Here is a 13,810-nt window from a genome sequence, read left to right as displayed (position 1 = left end):
AAGTGACCGCGGATAAATTGTACAATATGAACGGAAGCGAAATCGTAGCGTAATTGTAGATAACATTACTTTTAATCGAAATAAATATGTTTTTCATCATAAAGTTAATCAATTTGTTTTGTGTTCTGAAGGTGGATGCTAGTCTAGAATTCCCGAAAACCTCTTTCAGCAGTTCTTTCAGTAACATTTCGTGCGTTAAATCGAATCGAATGCTTACTGTTGAAGAGCTCACCTGACAGAATTTGAGTTCAATTATGATCAACAAGCCTTCCATTTCTCGCACATTTCATACAGTTTAAGCCAATTTCTATTTGAATTCAAACATTTACTGGCAAAGTTAATTGAACTTAAAACAATTTCTGAGGGACACATTACTTATACTTTACATAGAGTTATTGAAGCCAAGGCGGTCAAATACAGAGCCGGATTGATCTCGCTGCTTGCTATGACCAGCATTCATGCTGTTATGACGCCTTGGCGGAACATATTTCTTCTTCTGCGGCTCAGGTCGCTGCTGTCGATGTGGTGGAGCTGGTGGTGCTCTAAGAGGAGCGGAGGTCGAGTTATTTCCAAGCCTTTTGTGAACGGGCATCATGTCCTGCCGGGTCAACAGCTCGTCGCTACGCATCCGTATGGTCTTGCCTTTAACAGGGCTGAGACGAGCCTGTGGCTTCTTTGCAGGCGATGCCTTTAGGTTGTAGGTCTTCTTGGTGGCATGAAGTTTGGATACTGAAATACATGATATAAGTTAATTTACTGTGGCACAAAGTCTCTGACGCAAATATACCAATTCCGAGCCTCGATTTGATGTTATTCGCAAAATTTTTGCCGTGCCTATTTTTGTAGGCCGCTTCGGGAGCGATTTCCCGAACCTCCGCTGTGGAGGCGAACTTAACAATCTTTTCACCGGCTCCCATATCGAAGTCTTCCCCTTCACCATCGCTAGTCGTGTAGTCCTCCTCGTCGCTGCCGAGATCGTCCATGCTGTCGTCGTCATCGTCGCCTTTTTTAAGAGGCACTTTGTGAACAAGCATGACTTTTTGCTGCGGCACAGCGGCCACCTTCTTGGCCTTCACAATGGGCGAGTTCTTGGTAACACCTCCTCCGCCTCCTCCTACCGAACGGTGTGTGTTTTTAAGTATCGATTTAATTTCCCTGGTCGTAGTGAAATCCCCCGAAAGAGCGCCCTGCTTGCCACCGAGTCGGGCGAAGACCGAATTGTTGCTGGAGGTGGCCGCTGTCTTTGATACGCCGCTGATGTGCACGCGGACGCTGCTCTCGCCAGAACTGGAGACAATGCCCTCCTGGGCCTCGTCGTCGGCATGCAGGCGCGAAAATAAATCAGACTTTTTGGAGCTGCTCACACGATCGGAGTAAACTAAAAGAATAAATATTACAAATTTGAGCTTGTTTGGAGATTCATGATCTTACGCTTCTCCCGCTTGGCCAAGATCTGTTTGCTGCGCTCGGTGGTTCCAGATGGCAGTGTCACCTTGTACTTGCCCTCGTGCTCCGGAAGCACCCGTCTTGCCGGTTTTGCAGGCGGAGATACCTTTGCTTTGGGAGTTGCAACCGGCGTTTTGGGTTTTGGCGATACCGGACGGGCAGCTGGTTGAACCACATCCGTGGTGAGAACCTGATCTCGTGCATTCTGTTCGCAGACGGTCTTTGAGTGCCGCAGGATGGCAATTATATCACCCATCAAGGTGATGCCCATTTCCCGGAGATACTCCTTGTTAAGATCCAACAGCATGTCGTCCTGGATGCGGTTCTCCACGAAGACGTGGGCGTAGCCGGCGGCCGCAGGAGATGGGATGCCCGCCGCATTGAAGAATTTTACCCAGCGTGCTGTAAATTCCGGTAGTATGTCGATTATTTTCAAAGTGTGTGATATTTTGGGTCGCTATTTTTGTTTTGCACCCGGAAGCGTCTGTTCAGTTTGTGCGGTTTTCGCGGTGTTGAAGACCCACCTGCGCTTGACTTGGACATTGTTCTAATTTTTGGTGCTGGCAAGCACGCTTTCGTATACGATTCAGTTTAAATTTATCTATTTTATTCCCATAAATTCAGTTTTTTTGCACTCGCAGCTATTTATATATTTTAGGGTTACCACTTTTTCTACCTAACTATCGGCACAGTGTTATCGGATATATCGATTATAGCACATGTCAGTGTTGTTAAGTGTCAAAAGTTTGTAGTAGGGGTAATCAAAGCACAATGAAAAAACAATTTTTACAAAAAATGGCTATTAAATGAGTATCGATAATATCGACCCTAATGTAGTAAAATTTGGAAAAATTTACCTATTTAGGAAATACATATTTACAATGTCAAATTTTAATCGAGTTGATATATTGGTATATTTTCTAACACTGTAGGTATTTTTTGTACTTTTACACTGCTGTTAAAATTGTAAACAAAGCGCACCGCACGTGTGATATTTATTTATATTCAGCATAATTGTATTTTAAAAGTTTTAAATATGGCTGGCAAATACGAGCTGCTCAGTGAGCAGGGTCTCCGTCTGGACGGACGACGTCCACATGAACTGCGCCGCATCAAGTGCAAACTGGGAGTCTTCGAGCAGCCCGATGGAAGTGCTTACATGGAGCAGGGAAACACCAAGGTTCTGGCTGCCGTCTATGGACCACACCAGGCCAAGGGCAAGCAGACGGAGTCCATCATCAACTGCCAGTACAGTCAGGCCACCTTCTCCACAGCGGAGCGCAAGAATAGACCGCGCGGGGATCGCAAATCCCTGGAGTTCAAGATGTACCTGCAACAGGCGCTAAGTGCCGCCATTAAATCGGAGCTGTATCCCCGCTCCCAGATAGACATCTACGTGGAGGTGCTCCAGGCCGACGGAGCCAACTATGCGGTGGCTCTGAATGCAGCCACTCTGGCGCTAATTGATGCTGGAATCTGCCTCAACGAGTTCATTGTCGCCTGCACCGCCTCTCTGAGCAAATCGAACATCCCGCTCACAGACATCTCGCACTTTGAGGAGGTATCCGGCGGTCCGAAGCTGACCGTGGCTGCCTTGCCCACCGCCGAGAAGATCGCCTTCCTGGAGATGAGCGAGCGGTTCCACATCGACCATTTGGAAACCGTCATCGAGACTGCTATGGCCGGTTGCCGCGAGATCCGGGACATTCTGGAGGCGGCAGTCAAGGAGCACCTTCTGCACATGGGTAGTGCCTCTGACTTTGCGAAAGTTTGTTGAAATAAAGTAATCGTGTCTATTCCAAACATGGACTTTTTCAATTAAATTACAACCTTTATAGTAAAATAGAACCAGAAGTTAGAAATCAAATAGTGTTTCAACCCTGCTCTTAGGCAAAGTGTTTTTTTAATTCCTTTTAGTTGCGACAATTACAATTAACTTCTAAAACAGTCGTATAGATGTAGTAACAAGCGACAGTACATAGCTCTAGTTTTCCTTAATGGCTTCCTTTGGAGGCTCCCACGTTTCCAAAAGCTCCTTTAGTCGTTCCTTCCGATGTTCCAGTTGCAACTTCTCTATGAGTCCACTCAGTTGATCGCCACCCTTAAGGAAGCCATCGAGGTTGTGCAGCGTGCCGCCTTGAATTCGATGATCCGTGATCCGATCCTGAACGAAATTGTAGGTACGGATCTTCTCATTGCGGTTGAGACTCCCCTGTTGCGCCTTCTTGGTGGCCATCTTGCTAGCCTCGACGCTCTCCAACTGCTGTTGCACAAGTCGCGATCGCAGACGCTTCATGGCCAGCTCCCGGTTCTTGAGCTGGGAGCGCTCCGATTGCGCCTCCACCGCAAGACCTGTGGGCAGATGGACAATTCGCACAGCCGAGTCGGTGGTGTTCACGTGCTGTCCACCAGCTCCACTCGCTCGCTTCGTCTCGATCTTCAGATCCTTCTCAGCGATGTGCACTTGGATGTCGGCGGGCCGGGGAATCACGGTAATGGAGGCGGTGCTGGTGTGCATGCGTCCAGACTTTTCGGTGGCCGGCACCCGCTGCACCCGGTGAACTCCAGCCTCAAAGCGCAACCAACGGAATGCATCTTCACCACTCACCATCAGACTGGCGTGCCGCAGACCACCGATGTCGGTGCTTTCGCTGGTAAACTCCTCCCAATCCCAGCCCATGTGCTCAAAGTAGCCGGTATACATTTCGTACAGTTCCTGGGCGAATAGCATTGCCTCCTGGCCACCGGCGCCGGCATTCAGCCCGAAGATGAGAGCCGGATACTGCTCATCATCAGAGAGCGTAAGCAGCTCTTGCAGTAAGGCCTGATCCTGCTTGCCCAGTAGATCCACATAGACTTCGTTCTCCTCACGCATCAGCTCCCGCATATCCTCGTCCTTCTCCGCTTCCATGTCCTTGGCGCTGGTGATGTGTCGCTCCAGGACGCGTCGCTGCTCCAGGGCACTGACAACGCCCTCCAGCTGGGCGAGACGGGCGTAGGATTTGTTGTTCCCGGCGGCGTTGACTCGCACGGCGTAGTATTCCTGGCGTAGGGACTCCAAATACGCCTGTAGCTTCTCGTTCTGAATGCTCAGCGGATCTGTGCTGGCCCAGCGACGTGCCAGATATCCCAGGCGGAAGTTTAGCAGTTTACGAGACATCATTTTGTCAGTTTTTCATTGAAAATTATTGAAAATATTGAAAAAAAAAACAAATAATTGAATAACAACAAGAGGTGGACCAAAGATGAAAGCAGCGATTATTATCGATAAATGTTTGTTATATTTAGAAGTTTGTATATGAATCTAGAATAAAGTCAGCATTTTAAAAAGTTTCCGAAATATTCACTTTCTTAATAAGAAATTAGCCTATGAATATTTTATGGTTTTCAAAAAACTGTTACAACAACTTTTCGATAGGCGAGCTGGCCCAATTGCTATCAACATCGATAGTCCGTAAAAACATCGATTTAAGTTCCAGCTACATACAAAAGTGCATTGAAAAGTTAAAGAAATATGCCAGTTTGTAAATATTAAAACTACTAGTTCATCTTAATGGAGAAGTAGGTGTCTTAGTAGCGGACTTCGGTTGTTTTAATTTGTGAAATGCTAACCTTTTGCCTGCAGTCATTTGTATTGCATGGTGGGTGTGTGTGTGTGTGTGTGTTCGCCTTCTGATTGGAGAAAAATGAACGGACTGCGACAACAACAACAGCAGCAACAACAAAGGGTGAAGTGAGCGCAGAGTGCAGCAATTAAGTTTAATTAAGCCAAACAATTGACTGCGAAGAGTCTGAGCTGTGCTGTCGCCCCCGAAAAGTGCATTTATTAAGGCGATATCCGATTCAAGATCGCCGGGAAGTAAAAACCCAACAGTTGACGAAATGCCACCGTTGAAAACATACCAGATACACGAATACAATGGCAATCCCAGTCCGAATGCAAATACCAATCAGAACGCCAATCAGAATCCCACCGGCGGCAGCGATGGTGACTTCTTTGGCCAAAATCTGGGATCTGGATCGGGTCTGGGAGCCACAGCGGCCAGCCATCGCACAAACCTGCCCTCCTACTGCAACGCCCAGTATCCGTTCAAGGTGCTCTCCAATCTCAATCAACTGCGCGAGCAGTCGCGTTTCTGCGACGTGGAGATCATCGCCGGAATGGCCACATTGAGTGCCCACCGGGCTGTCCTGAGTGCAGCCAGTGCCTACTTCGAGGCCATGTTTCGACCCGAGCTCGGGTTAAATGAGGTCAAGCAAAAATCCGTGGTGCTGCACACAATCGACGGCGATATCCTGCACATCCTTCTTGACTTCATCTACACGGGTCGCTGCGAAATCACCCAGGTAAGCCCATATCCTTTGTCGCTGCTCATTGGCCCCCAATTCCTAATCCCCCCTTTGTTGCTTCAGTCCAATGTCCAGGAGCTGCTGGCCGCCGCCGACATGCTGCAGCTGAACGAGGTGGTCGACGGGTGCTGCGAGTTCCTCTGCCGCGAGCTGCACGCCTCCAATGCCCTGGGCATTTTACGCTTCGCCGAGGCCCACAACTGCGAGTCGTTGGCCAAGAGTGCACTGAACTTTGTCCACGCCAATTTCCCAGCGGTGAGTTTGAAGCACTTGAAAGGCTTGATTTGTAGGTGTACCGCCCAAAGGAAAAGGAGGTCATAGAATCAGCATTTGAACATGTTTATATTTTAACGGCAACCACTAAAAAATATTCAAATAGAAAAGTTATAAAAATATTCTTATAATAACTATAACTATATACATATATAATAGCCCAAAATGTAAGCTCCTATATTAATTGAATAAATTCTTTTCATCTTATAGATAACGCTTGAGGATGAGTTCCTAGAAACGCCACAGACCCTACTTTCGCAGCTACTGAATTCGGAGCTGTTGCGTGTGGACTCAGAGTCGCAGGTGTTCCAGGCGGCACTTCGCTGGATTAAGCACGACGTGACGCAGCGTCGCTGCTACGTCTTCGATGTCCTGTCCCACGTGCGCATGGCCCTTGTTCCGGTGAAGGTGATCGACAAGGCTCTGAAGGACGACTGTCGCGACATGTCCGTGAAGATAGCCCTGCGCTCCATTTGCCGGGACATTGCGTCAAAGCGCGGACAATTGGTGCCGCTACGGGTCTGTCCACGCCAGCTGGCCAAGAAAAATATATATATCATTGGTGGATCTCACCGGGACACGCCACGAACCTGGAACTCGGCCGACTGCATCTTCGAGACGGTGGCCAAATTCGATATATTCCGGCGCGAGTGGACTGAAACGGCGCCCATGGAGGTGGGACGCATCCTGCCAGGTGTATCCGCATTGAATGGCAAGATCTATGTAGTAGGAGGAGAGCGCGGGTCGCAGATTCTGGCCAATGGAGAGGTCTATGATCCACAGAACGATGTTTGGCAACCGATTGCGCCGATGATTGTGCCGCGCTGCGAGTTCGGTCTGTGCACCATGGGCGGAAATCTTTTTGCCGTGGGCGGTTGGATTGGCGACGACATCGGTGGCTCCATGGAGTGCTATGATCCGGAGCAGGATCTCTGGAAATTAATGGGCAGCATGCCGCAGCCCAGATTCAGCATGGGTGTGGTCAGTTTTGAGGGTCTCATTTACATTGTTGGTGGCTGCACAACTACAACCCGTCATCTGCCGGATTTAATAAGGTATTTAACAATATATATATATATTCGTAGTAATATACTTTATAAAAATCCATTGCAGCTTCAATCCAGTGACAAAAGAGTGGACCGAGCTGGCCCGCATGCAAACAGCACGCTGTCAAATGGGTGTGGCCGTTCTGGATCGGTACTTGTATGTGGTTGGGGGCAGTAGCATCAGCCAGGACATTCTCAGCTCCGTGGAACGCTACAGCTTTGACGAGGATAAGTGGACTACAGTTTGTGCACTAAACGTGCCCAGAGCCATTCCTGCCGTGGCCGCCGCCGATGGCCTACTCTATGTAGCTGGCGGTGATCAGGTAACGAGATATATACAATTCAATTGGAGCCAGTTTTTCTAATTATTTCGTACATAATCATTATTTCTGCGCCGTATTGCAGCCCTGTGAGGTTAACTTTTACCGAGCCCAAGTGACTATCAATGCTGTCGAATGTTATGATCCACTTTCGGACACCTGGAAGAACTGTCCCGATCTACCAGTTAGTCGTTCAGAGGCCGGAGCAGTGGTTGTTTAGGACCTCGGACTGGTTCGAGATGGTCAAACACAAAATCTGTCGTCGTTTTAAGAAAACACACGCGAAAAACACTCTTTAACTGTAGCTCTTTGACATTGTATACGTTACACACATCACAAATCTCTTCCCTTTTTTTCGATTCAATTGAACGTAGTGGTCACTTGCCAAAGATATGTGAGCGCGTTGTTACGGTTGATGTTGTATGTGGGAACATAGCGCAGCTATTCACCAGTTAGTACACATGCTAATAGTTAGCCACGATGGAAGCAGCCAGCCTCAGATTGTTCCGTAGTTGGAGTTGTCCTTTATAAAAGCGAAACCAAACACCGAAAACCAAAGCATTCACTTTGAAAACAACAAATTTAACGTATCGTAATTGCTGAACATTATTTGAATCAATTATTTGTTTATTTTCAAATGAATTATCTACTTTTATTGTTGAATGCTGACCAGAGAGTTAGGAACAATGTTTGAGGCGCCCTTGAAAAGAGCGAAATCTCCACAGAACTTTGTATTAAGTATAGACATTAGGGACGTTTCCTTATCTGGATGTTAATTCGACTAATTCCATCCCAACAGTATTTTATCCCTAATGCTCGAATATTTATATGAATGCAATTTTATAGAACGTATGTGTCAGTGATTATTACTTTTTTAAAGTTGTTTCTAATTAATTATTGTTTTACCAAAATCTAAAATATCGTAACAAGTTTTTCGTTACTTTTAATAAAATAGCTTAAAGATAAGAAAGTGTCCCTAACTGTACCAAAGCAAATTAATACAAACAATCAAAGATGCGAACTGTATTCATAATAGGTGTATTATCGAAATAAATATACGAATTATTAACTAACAACCAAAAACGACATTTTTCCTCGGATCAGCTTTAATAGGAAATATTTTTTCTTAACAAAAGTTTTTATATCTCAGACAAAATTATTCCATGCCTGAGACTTGACTACTTTAGTCGGAATGCCGGTTACTACAAACTAATTTAAAGTTGTTTTTAAGAACTGTTTAGCCTAATTCAGTTCATTATAAAATGTTTAGATTTATTATTCAGTTGGGCCGAAATCCCGGCGGTACTGCAATACCTGGCCAACCCGCGACAGAGGTGGAGCAAGCTCCTAGCACTCCGTCTGATTCCGAAAATCAGTTTAACATTTGTTGTCCTCCAATGGAGGAACTCTCAGATGTTAATCTGATAAGAACAGATATAGGAAATGAGCCATAATACGGCCAATGAATGTTTGCCTGCCTTTGGGGCAGGCCGGGTGAGCGTTTAGTGTTTTTTTTTTAATTAATTTTTTTTTCAACTTTTATTCTTGTTTCAATGTCTTAATTAGCTTACTATTTCAACTTTTTTGTTTAAATTTTATTATATTTATTATATTGGTGTTTTATTCATATATTCTTATTATACCCGTTACTCGTAGAGTAAAAGGGTATACTAGATTCGTTGAAAAGTATGTAACAGGCAGAAGGAAGCGTTTCCGACCATATAAAGTATATATATTCTTGATCAGGATCAGTAGCCGAGTCGATCTGGCCATGTCCGTCTGTCCGTCCGTCTGTCCGTCCGTATGAACGTCGAGATCTCAGGAACTACAAAAGCTACAAAGTTGAGATTTAGCATGCAGACTCCAGAAGCAGCGCAAGTTTGTCGATTCATGTTGCCACGCCCACTCTAACGCCCACAAACCGCCTAAAACTGCCACGCCCACACTTTTGAAAAATGTTTCGATATTTTTTCATTTTTGTGTTAGTCTCCTTAATTTCTATCGGTTTGCCAAAAAAATATTTGCCACGCCCACCCTAACGCCCACAAACCGCCAAAAGCTGCCACGCCCACACTTTTGAAAAATGTTTTGATATTTTTTCATTTTTGTATTAGTCTTGTAAAATTCTATCGATTTGCCAAAAAACTTTTTTCCACGCCCACTTTAACGCCCACAAACCGCAAAAACTGTGAGTGTTGTGTTTCCTGCGCAGTGCGCACTTTCACCATCTGAGTAACGGGTATCAGATAGTCGGGGAACTCGACTATAGCGTTCTCTCTTGTTTTTAAGTATTTTTATTGCTTAATTGGAGGGAGCTCCACTTGGCAGGGTGAACTGCCTGATCCCGGATACATGCTCCACATAAATGTCCCGGGACCACCTGATGGTGTCGGCCACCATCAGTCTGCGCATCAGGCCAACATAAAACTTGGAGACACCCAAAGTCTTGAGGACCCTTTCGTTCCTAGGGTCCCACGAGCCTAAGGCTCCGACAATGAATGCCTCCAGTTTTACCTGGTATGCCAAGGCGAGCAGGTCTTCAGCTAGGGGGCGGTATTTTTCTTCCTTCTCGCCCCTCCGCTATCAAACGCTTCAGCCCCGTTCTCGAACGGAACAGTCACGTCAACTATGACGATTTTTCTGCTCCGTTCGTCGCGCCATACCAGGTCCGGCCTGAGAGCCGCCATGTCCTCGGCGACCCTTTCCACGCGGCAGTTCACCCTGGGGGTCCCCAGCCGTGAACCAGCCTTGGCGAGGCGTTCCATCACCGCGTTGTGCCTTTGCTGCATTGCGTTTGAGTGGTGTATGCAGTGGCACAAAACGTGTGGAGGTCTGTGTGCGGGGTCTGTGCGGGGTCTGTGTTTCAATGTTTATTTCAATGTGTGTTTCAATGTTTTATGATAATTTTTGGATTTTGGCCGAAAATTGATTTTCTGTTTTTTTGCGATTTAAATATCAGTATTTTGATCAGAACATTCGAAATATTGTTCCAAATATGGAATGTCATATCTCGTTGAATTCGAAATTAAATTTCGAATCAAACTGTGTTCACCAAAAAAATATATATATTTTTTAATTTTTTCCAATTTTTTATGATGATTTTTGGATTTTGGCCGAAAATTGATTTTCCGTTTTTTTGCGATTTAAATATCAGTATTTTGATCAGAACATTCGAAATATTGTTCCAAATATGGAATATCATATCTCGTTGAATTCGTAATTACATTTCCAATCGAACTGTGCTTACCAAAAAAAAATGTATTTTTTTTTTAATTTTTATTCCAATTTTTTATGATGATTTTTGGATTTTGGCCGAAAATTGATTTTGTGTTTTTTTGTGATTTAAATATCAGTATTTTGATCAGAACATTCGAAATATGGGTCCAAATATGGAATGTCATATCTCGTTGAATTCGTAATTAAATTTCCAATCAAACTGTGTTTACAAAAAAAATGAATTTTTTTTTTAATTTTTTCCAATTTTTGATGATGATTTTTGGATTTTGTCCAAAAATAGATTTTCTGTTTTTTTGCGATTTAAATATCAGTATTTTGATCAGAACATTCGAAATATGGGTCCAAATATGGAATGTCATATCTCGTTGAATTCGTAATTAAATTTCCAATCAAACTGTGTTTACAAAAAAAAATGAATTTTTTTTAATTTTTTCCAATTTTTGATGATGATTTTTGGATTTTGTCCGAAAATCGATTTTCTGTTTTTTTGCGATTTAAAATCAGTATTTTGATCAGAACATTCGAAATATGGGTCCAAATATGGAATGTCATATCTCGTTGCATTCGTAATTAAACTTCCAATCAAACTGTGTTTACAAAAAAAAATCCATTTTTTTTTTCTTAATTTTTTCCAATTTTTGATGATGATTTTTGGATTTTGTCCAAAAATCGATTTTCTGTTTTTATGCGTTTTAAATATCAGTATTTTGATCAGAACATTCGAAATATGGGTCCAAATATGGAATGTCATATCTCGTTGAAATCGCAATTAAATTTCCAATCGAACTGTGTTTATGCGATTTAAATATCAGTATTTTGATCAGAACATTCGAAATATGGGTCCAAATATGGAATATCATATCTCGTTGAATTCGTAATTAAATTTACAATCAAACTGTGTTTATAAAAAAAAAAACCAATTTTTTTTTTTAATTTTTGTCCAATTTTTGATGATGATTTTTGGATTTTGTCCAAAAATCGATTTTCTGTTTTTTTCCGATTTAAATATCAGTATTTTGATCAGAACATTCGAAATATGGGTCCAAATATGGAATGTCATATCTCGTTGAATTCGTAATTAAATTTCCAATCAAACTGTGTTTACAAAAAAAAATCCATTTTTTTTTTTAATTTTTTTCCAATTTTTGATGATGATTTTTGGATTTTGTCCAAAAATCGATTTTCTGTTTTTATGCGATTTAAATATCAGTATTTTGATCCGAACATTCGAAATATGGGTCCAAATATGGAATGTCATATCTCGTTGAATTCGTAATTAAATTTCCAATCAAACTGTGTTTACAAAAAAAAATTCAATTTTTTTTTTTAATTTTTTCCAATTTTTGATGATGATTTTTGGATTTTGTCCAAAAATCGATTTTCTGTTTTTTTCCGATTTAAATATCAGTATTTTGATCAGAACATTCGAAATATGGGTCCAAATATGGAATGTTATATCTCGTTGAATTCCTAATTTAATTTCTAATCAAACTGTGTTTACAAAAAAAAAAGATTTTTTTTTATTAATTTTTTCCAATTTTTGATGATGATTTTTGGATTTTGTCCAAAAATCGATTTTCTGTTTTTATGCGTTTTAAATATCAGTATTTTGATCAGAACATTCGTAATATTGTTCCAAATATTAAATTAAATTAAATTAAAAATTAATTTTTTTTTAATTTTTTCCAATTTTTGATGATGATTTTTGGATTTTGTCCGAAAATCGATTTTCTGTTTTTTTGCGATTTAAAATCAGTATTTTGATCAGAACATTCGAAATATGGGTCCAAATATGGAATGTCATATCTCGTTGAATTCGAAATTAAATTTCAAATCAAACTGTGTTTACAATAAAAGAAAAGATTTTTTTTTATTAATTATTTCCAATTTTTGATGATGATTTTTGGATTTTGTCCAAAAATCGATTTTTTGTTTTTATGCGTTTTAAATATCAGTATTTTGATCAGAACATTCGAAATATTGTTCCAAATATTAAATTAAATTAATTTAAAAATTAATTTTTTTTTAATTTTTTCCAATTTTTGATGATGATTTTTGGATTTTGTCCAAAAATCGATTTTCTGTTTTTTTGCGATTTAAAATCAGTATTTTGATCAGAACATTCGAAATATGGGTCCAAATATGGAATGTCATATCTCGTTGAATTCGTAAATAAATTTCCAATCGAACTGTGTTTACCAAAAAAAATGATTTTTTTTTTAATTTTTTCCAATTTTTGATGATGATTTTTGGATTTTGTCCAAAAATCGATTTTCTGTTTTTATGCGATTTAAATATCAGTATTTTGATCAGAACATTCGAAATATTGTTCCAAATATGGAGTGTCATATCTCGTTGAATTCCTAATTTAATTTCTAATCAAACTGTGTTTACAAAAAAAAAAGATTTTTTTTTATTAATTTTTTCCAATTTTTGATGATGATTTTTGGATTTTGTCCAAAAATCGATTTTCTGTTTTTATGCGTTTTAAATATCAGTATTTTGATCAGAACATTCGTAATATTGTTCCAAATATTAAATTAAATTAAATTAAAAATTAATTTTTTTTTAATTTTTTCCAATTTTTGATGATGATTTTTGGATTTTGTCCGAAAATCGATTTTCTGTTTTTTTGCGATTTAAAATCAGTATTTTGATCAGAACATTCGAAATATGGGTCCAAATATGGAATGTCATATCTCGTTGAATTCGAAATTAAATTTCAAATCAAACTGTGTTTACAATAAAAGAAAAGATTTTTTTTTATTAATTATTTCCAATTTTTGATGATGATTTTTGGATTTTGTCCAAAAATCGATTTTCTGTTTTTATGCGTTTTAAATATCAGTATTTTGATCAGAACATTCGAAATATTGTTCCAAATATTAAATTAAATTAATTTAAAAATTAATTTTTTTTTAATTTTTTCCAATTTTTGATGATGATTTTTGGATTTTGTCCAAAAATCGATTTTCTGTTTTTTTGCGATTTAAAATCAGTATTTTGATCAGAACATTCGAAATATGGGTCCAAATATGGAATGTCATATCTCGTTGAATTCGTAAATAAATTTCCAATCGAACTGTGTTTACCAAAAAAAATGAATTTTTTTTTAATTTTTTCCAATTTTTGATGATG

At 40.7% G+C, this 13,810-nt stretch overlaps 4 protein-coding genes and 1 non-coding gene across 5 annotated transcripts; 2 read left to right on the top strand and 3 right to left on the bottom strand.

Moving 5' to 3' along the window:
* Window positions 1-142: 142 nt before the first annotated feature.
* Window positions 143-2,121, bottom strand: LOC122625888. The gene is made up of 4 exons (XM_043805936.1): window positions 1,971-2,121; window positions 1,432-1,848; window positions 788-1,378; window positions 143-729 (listed from the first exon to the last, which is right to left on the bottom strand). The coding sequence occupies exons 1-4, from the start codon at window positions 1,987-1,989 to the stop codon at window positions 383-385; spliced, it is 1,374 nt and encodes a 457-aa protein (XP_043661871.1). The 5' UTR covers window positions 1,990-2,121; the 3' UTR covers window positions 143-382.
* Window positions 2,122-2,404: 283 nt separating this feature from the next.
* Window positions 2,405-3,249, top strand: LOC122626215 (exosome complex component RRP41-like). The gene has a single exon (XM_043806389.1). The coding sequence runs from the start codon at window positions 2,483-2,485 to the stop codon at window positions 3,221-3,223; it is 741 nt and encodes a 246-aa protein (XP_043662324.1). The 5' UTR covers window positions 2,405-2,482; the 3' UTR covers window positions 3,224-3,249.
* Window positions 3,250-3,313: 64 nt separating this feature from the next.
* LOC122625988 (peptide chain release factor 1-like, mitochondrial) lies at window positions 3,314-4,692 on the bottom strand. The gene has a single exon (XM_043806078.1). It carries the CDS (start codon window positions 4,607-4,609, stop codon window positions 3,431-3,433), a length of 1,179 nt encoding a protein of 392 aa, XP_043662013.1. The 5' UTR covers window positions 4,610-4,692; the 3' UTR covers window positions 3,314-3,430.
* Window positions 4,693-4,913: 221 nt separating this feature from the next.
* LOC122617859 (actin-binding protein IPP-like) lies at window positions 4,914-8,456 on the top strand. Its single transcript, XM_043793881.1, has 5 exons — window positions 4,914-5,793; window positions 5,860-6,051; window positions 6,280-7,124; window positions 7,183-7,438; window positions 7,521-8,456. Exons 1-5 carry the CDS (start codon window positions 5,329-5,331, stop codon window positions 7,653-7,655), a joined length of 1,893 nt encoding a protein of 630 aa, XP_043649816.1. The 5' UTR covers window positions 4,914-5,328; the 3' UTR covers window positions 7,656-8,456.
* A 257-nt stretch (window positions 8,457-8,713) lies between these two features.
* LOC122612015 lies at window positions 8,714-8,906 on the bottom strand. Its single transcript, XR_006325587.1, has one exon. It is a non-coding gene; the product is annotated as a U2 spliceosomal RNA (small nuclear RNA).
* Between the last annotated feature and the right edge of the window lie 4,904 nt (window positions 8,907-13,810).

Source organism: Drosophila teissieri, chromosome 2L (assembly GCF_016746235.2).
Source record: "Drosophila teissieri strain GT53w chromosome 2L, Prin_Dtei_1.1, whole genome shotgun sequence".
In the NCBI taxonomy this organism is placed as follows: Eukaryota; Metazoa; Arthropoda; class Insecta; order Diptera; family Drosophilidae; genus Drosophila; species Drosophila teissieri.
Note: the sequence above shows the minus strand (reverse complement) of the source record. Positions and strands in the feature narration are given on the sequence as shown.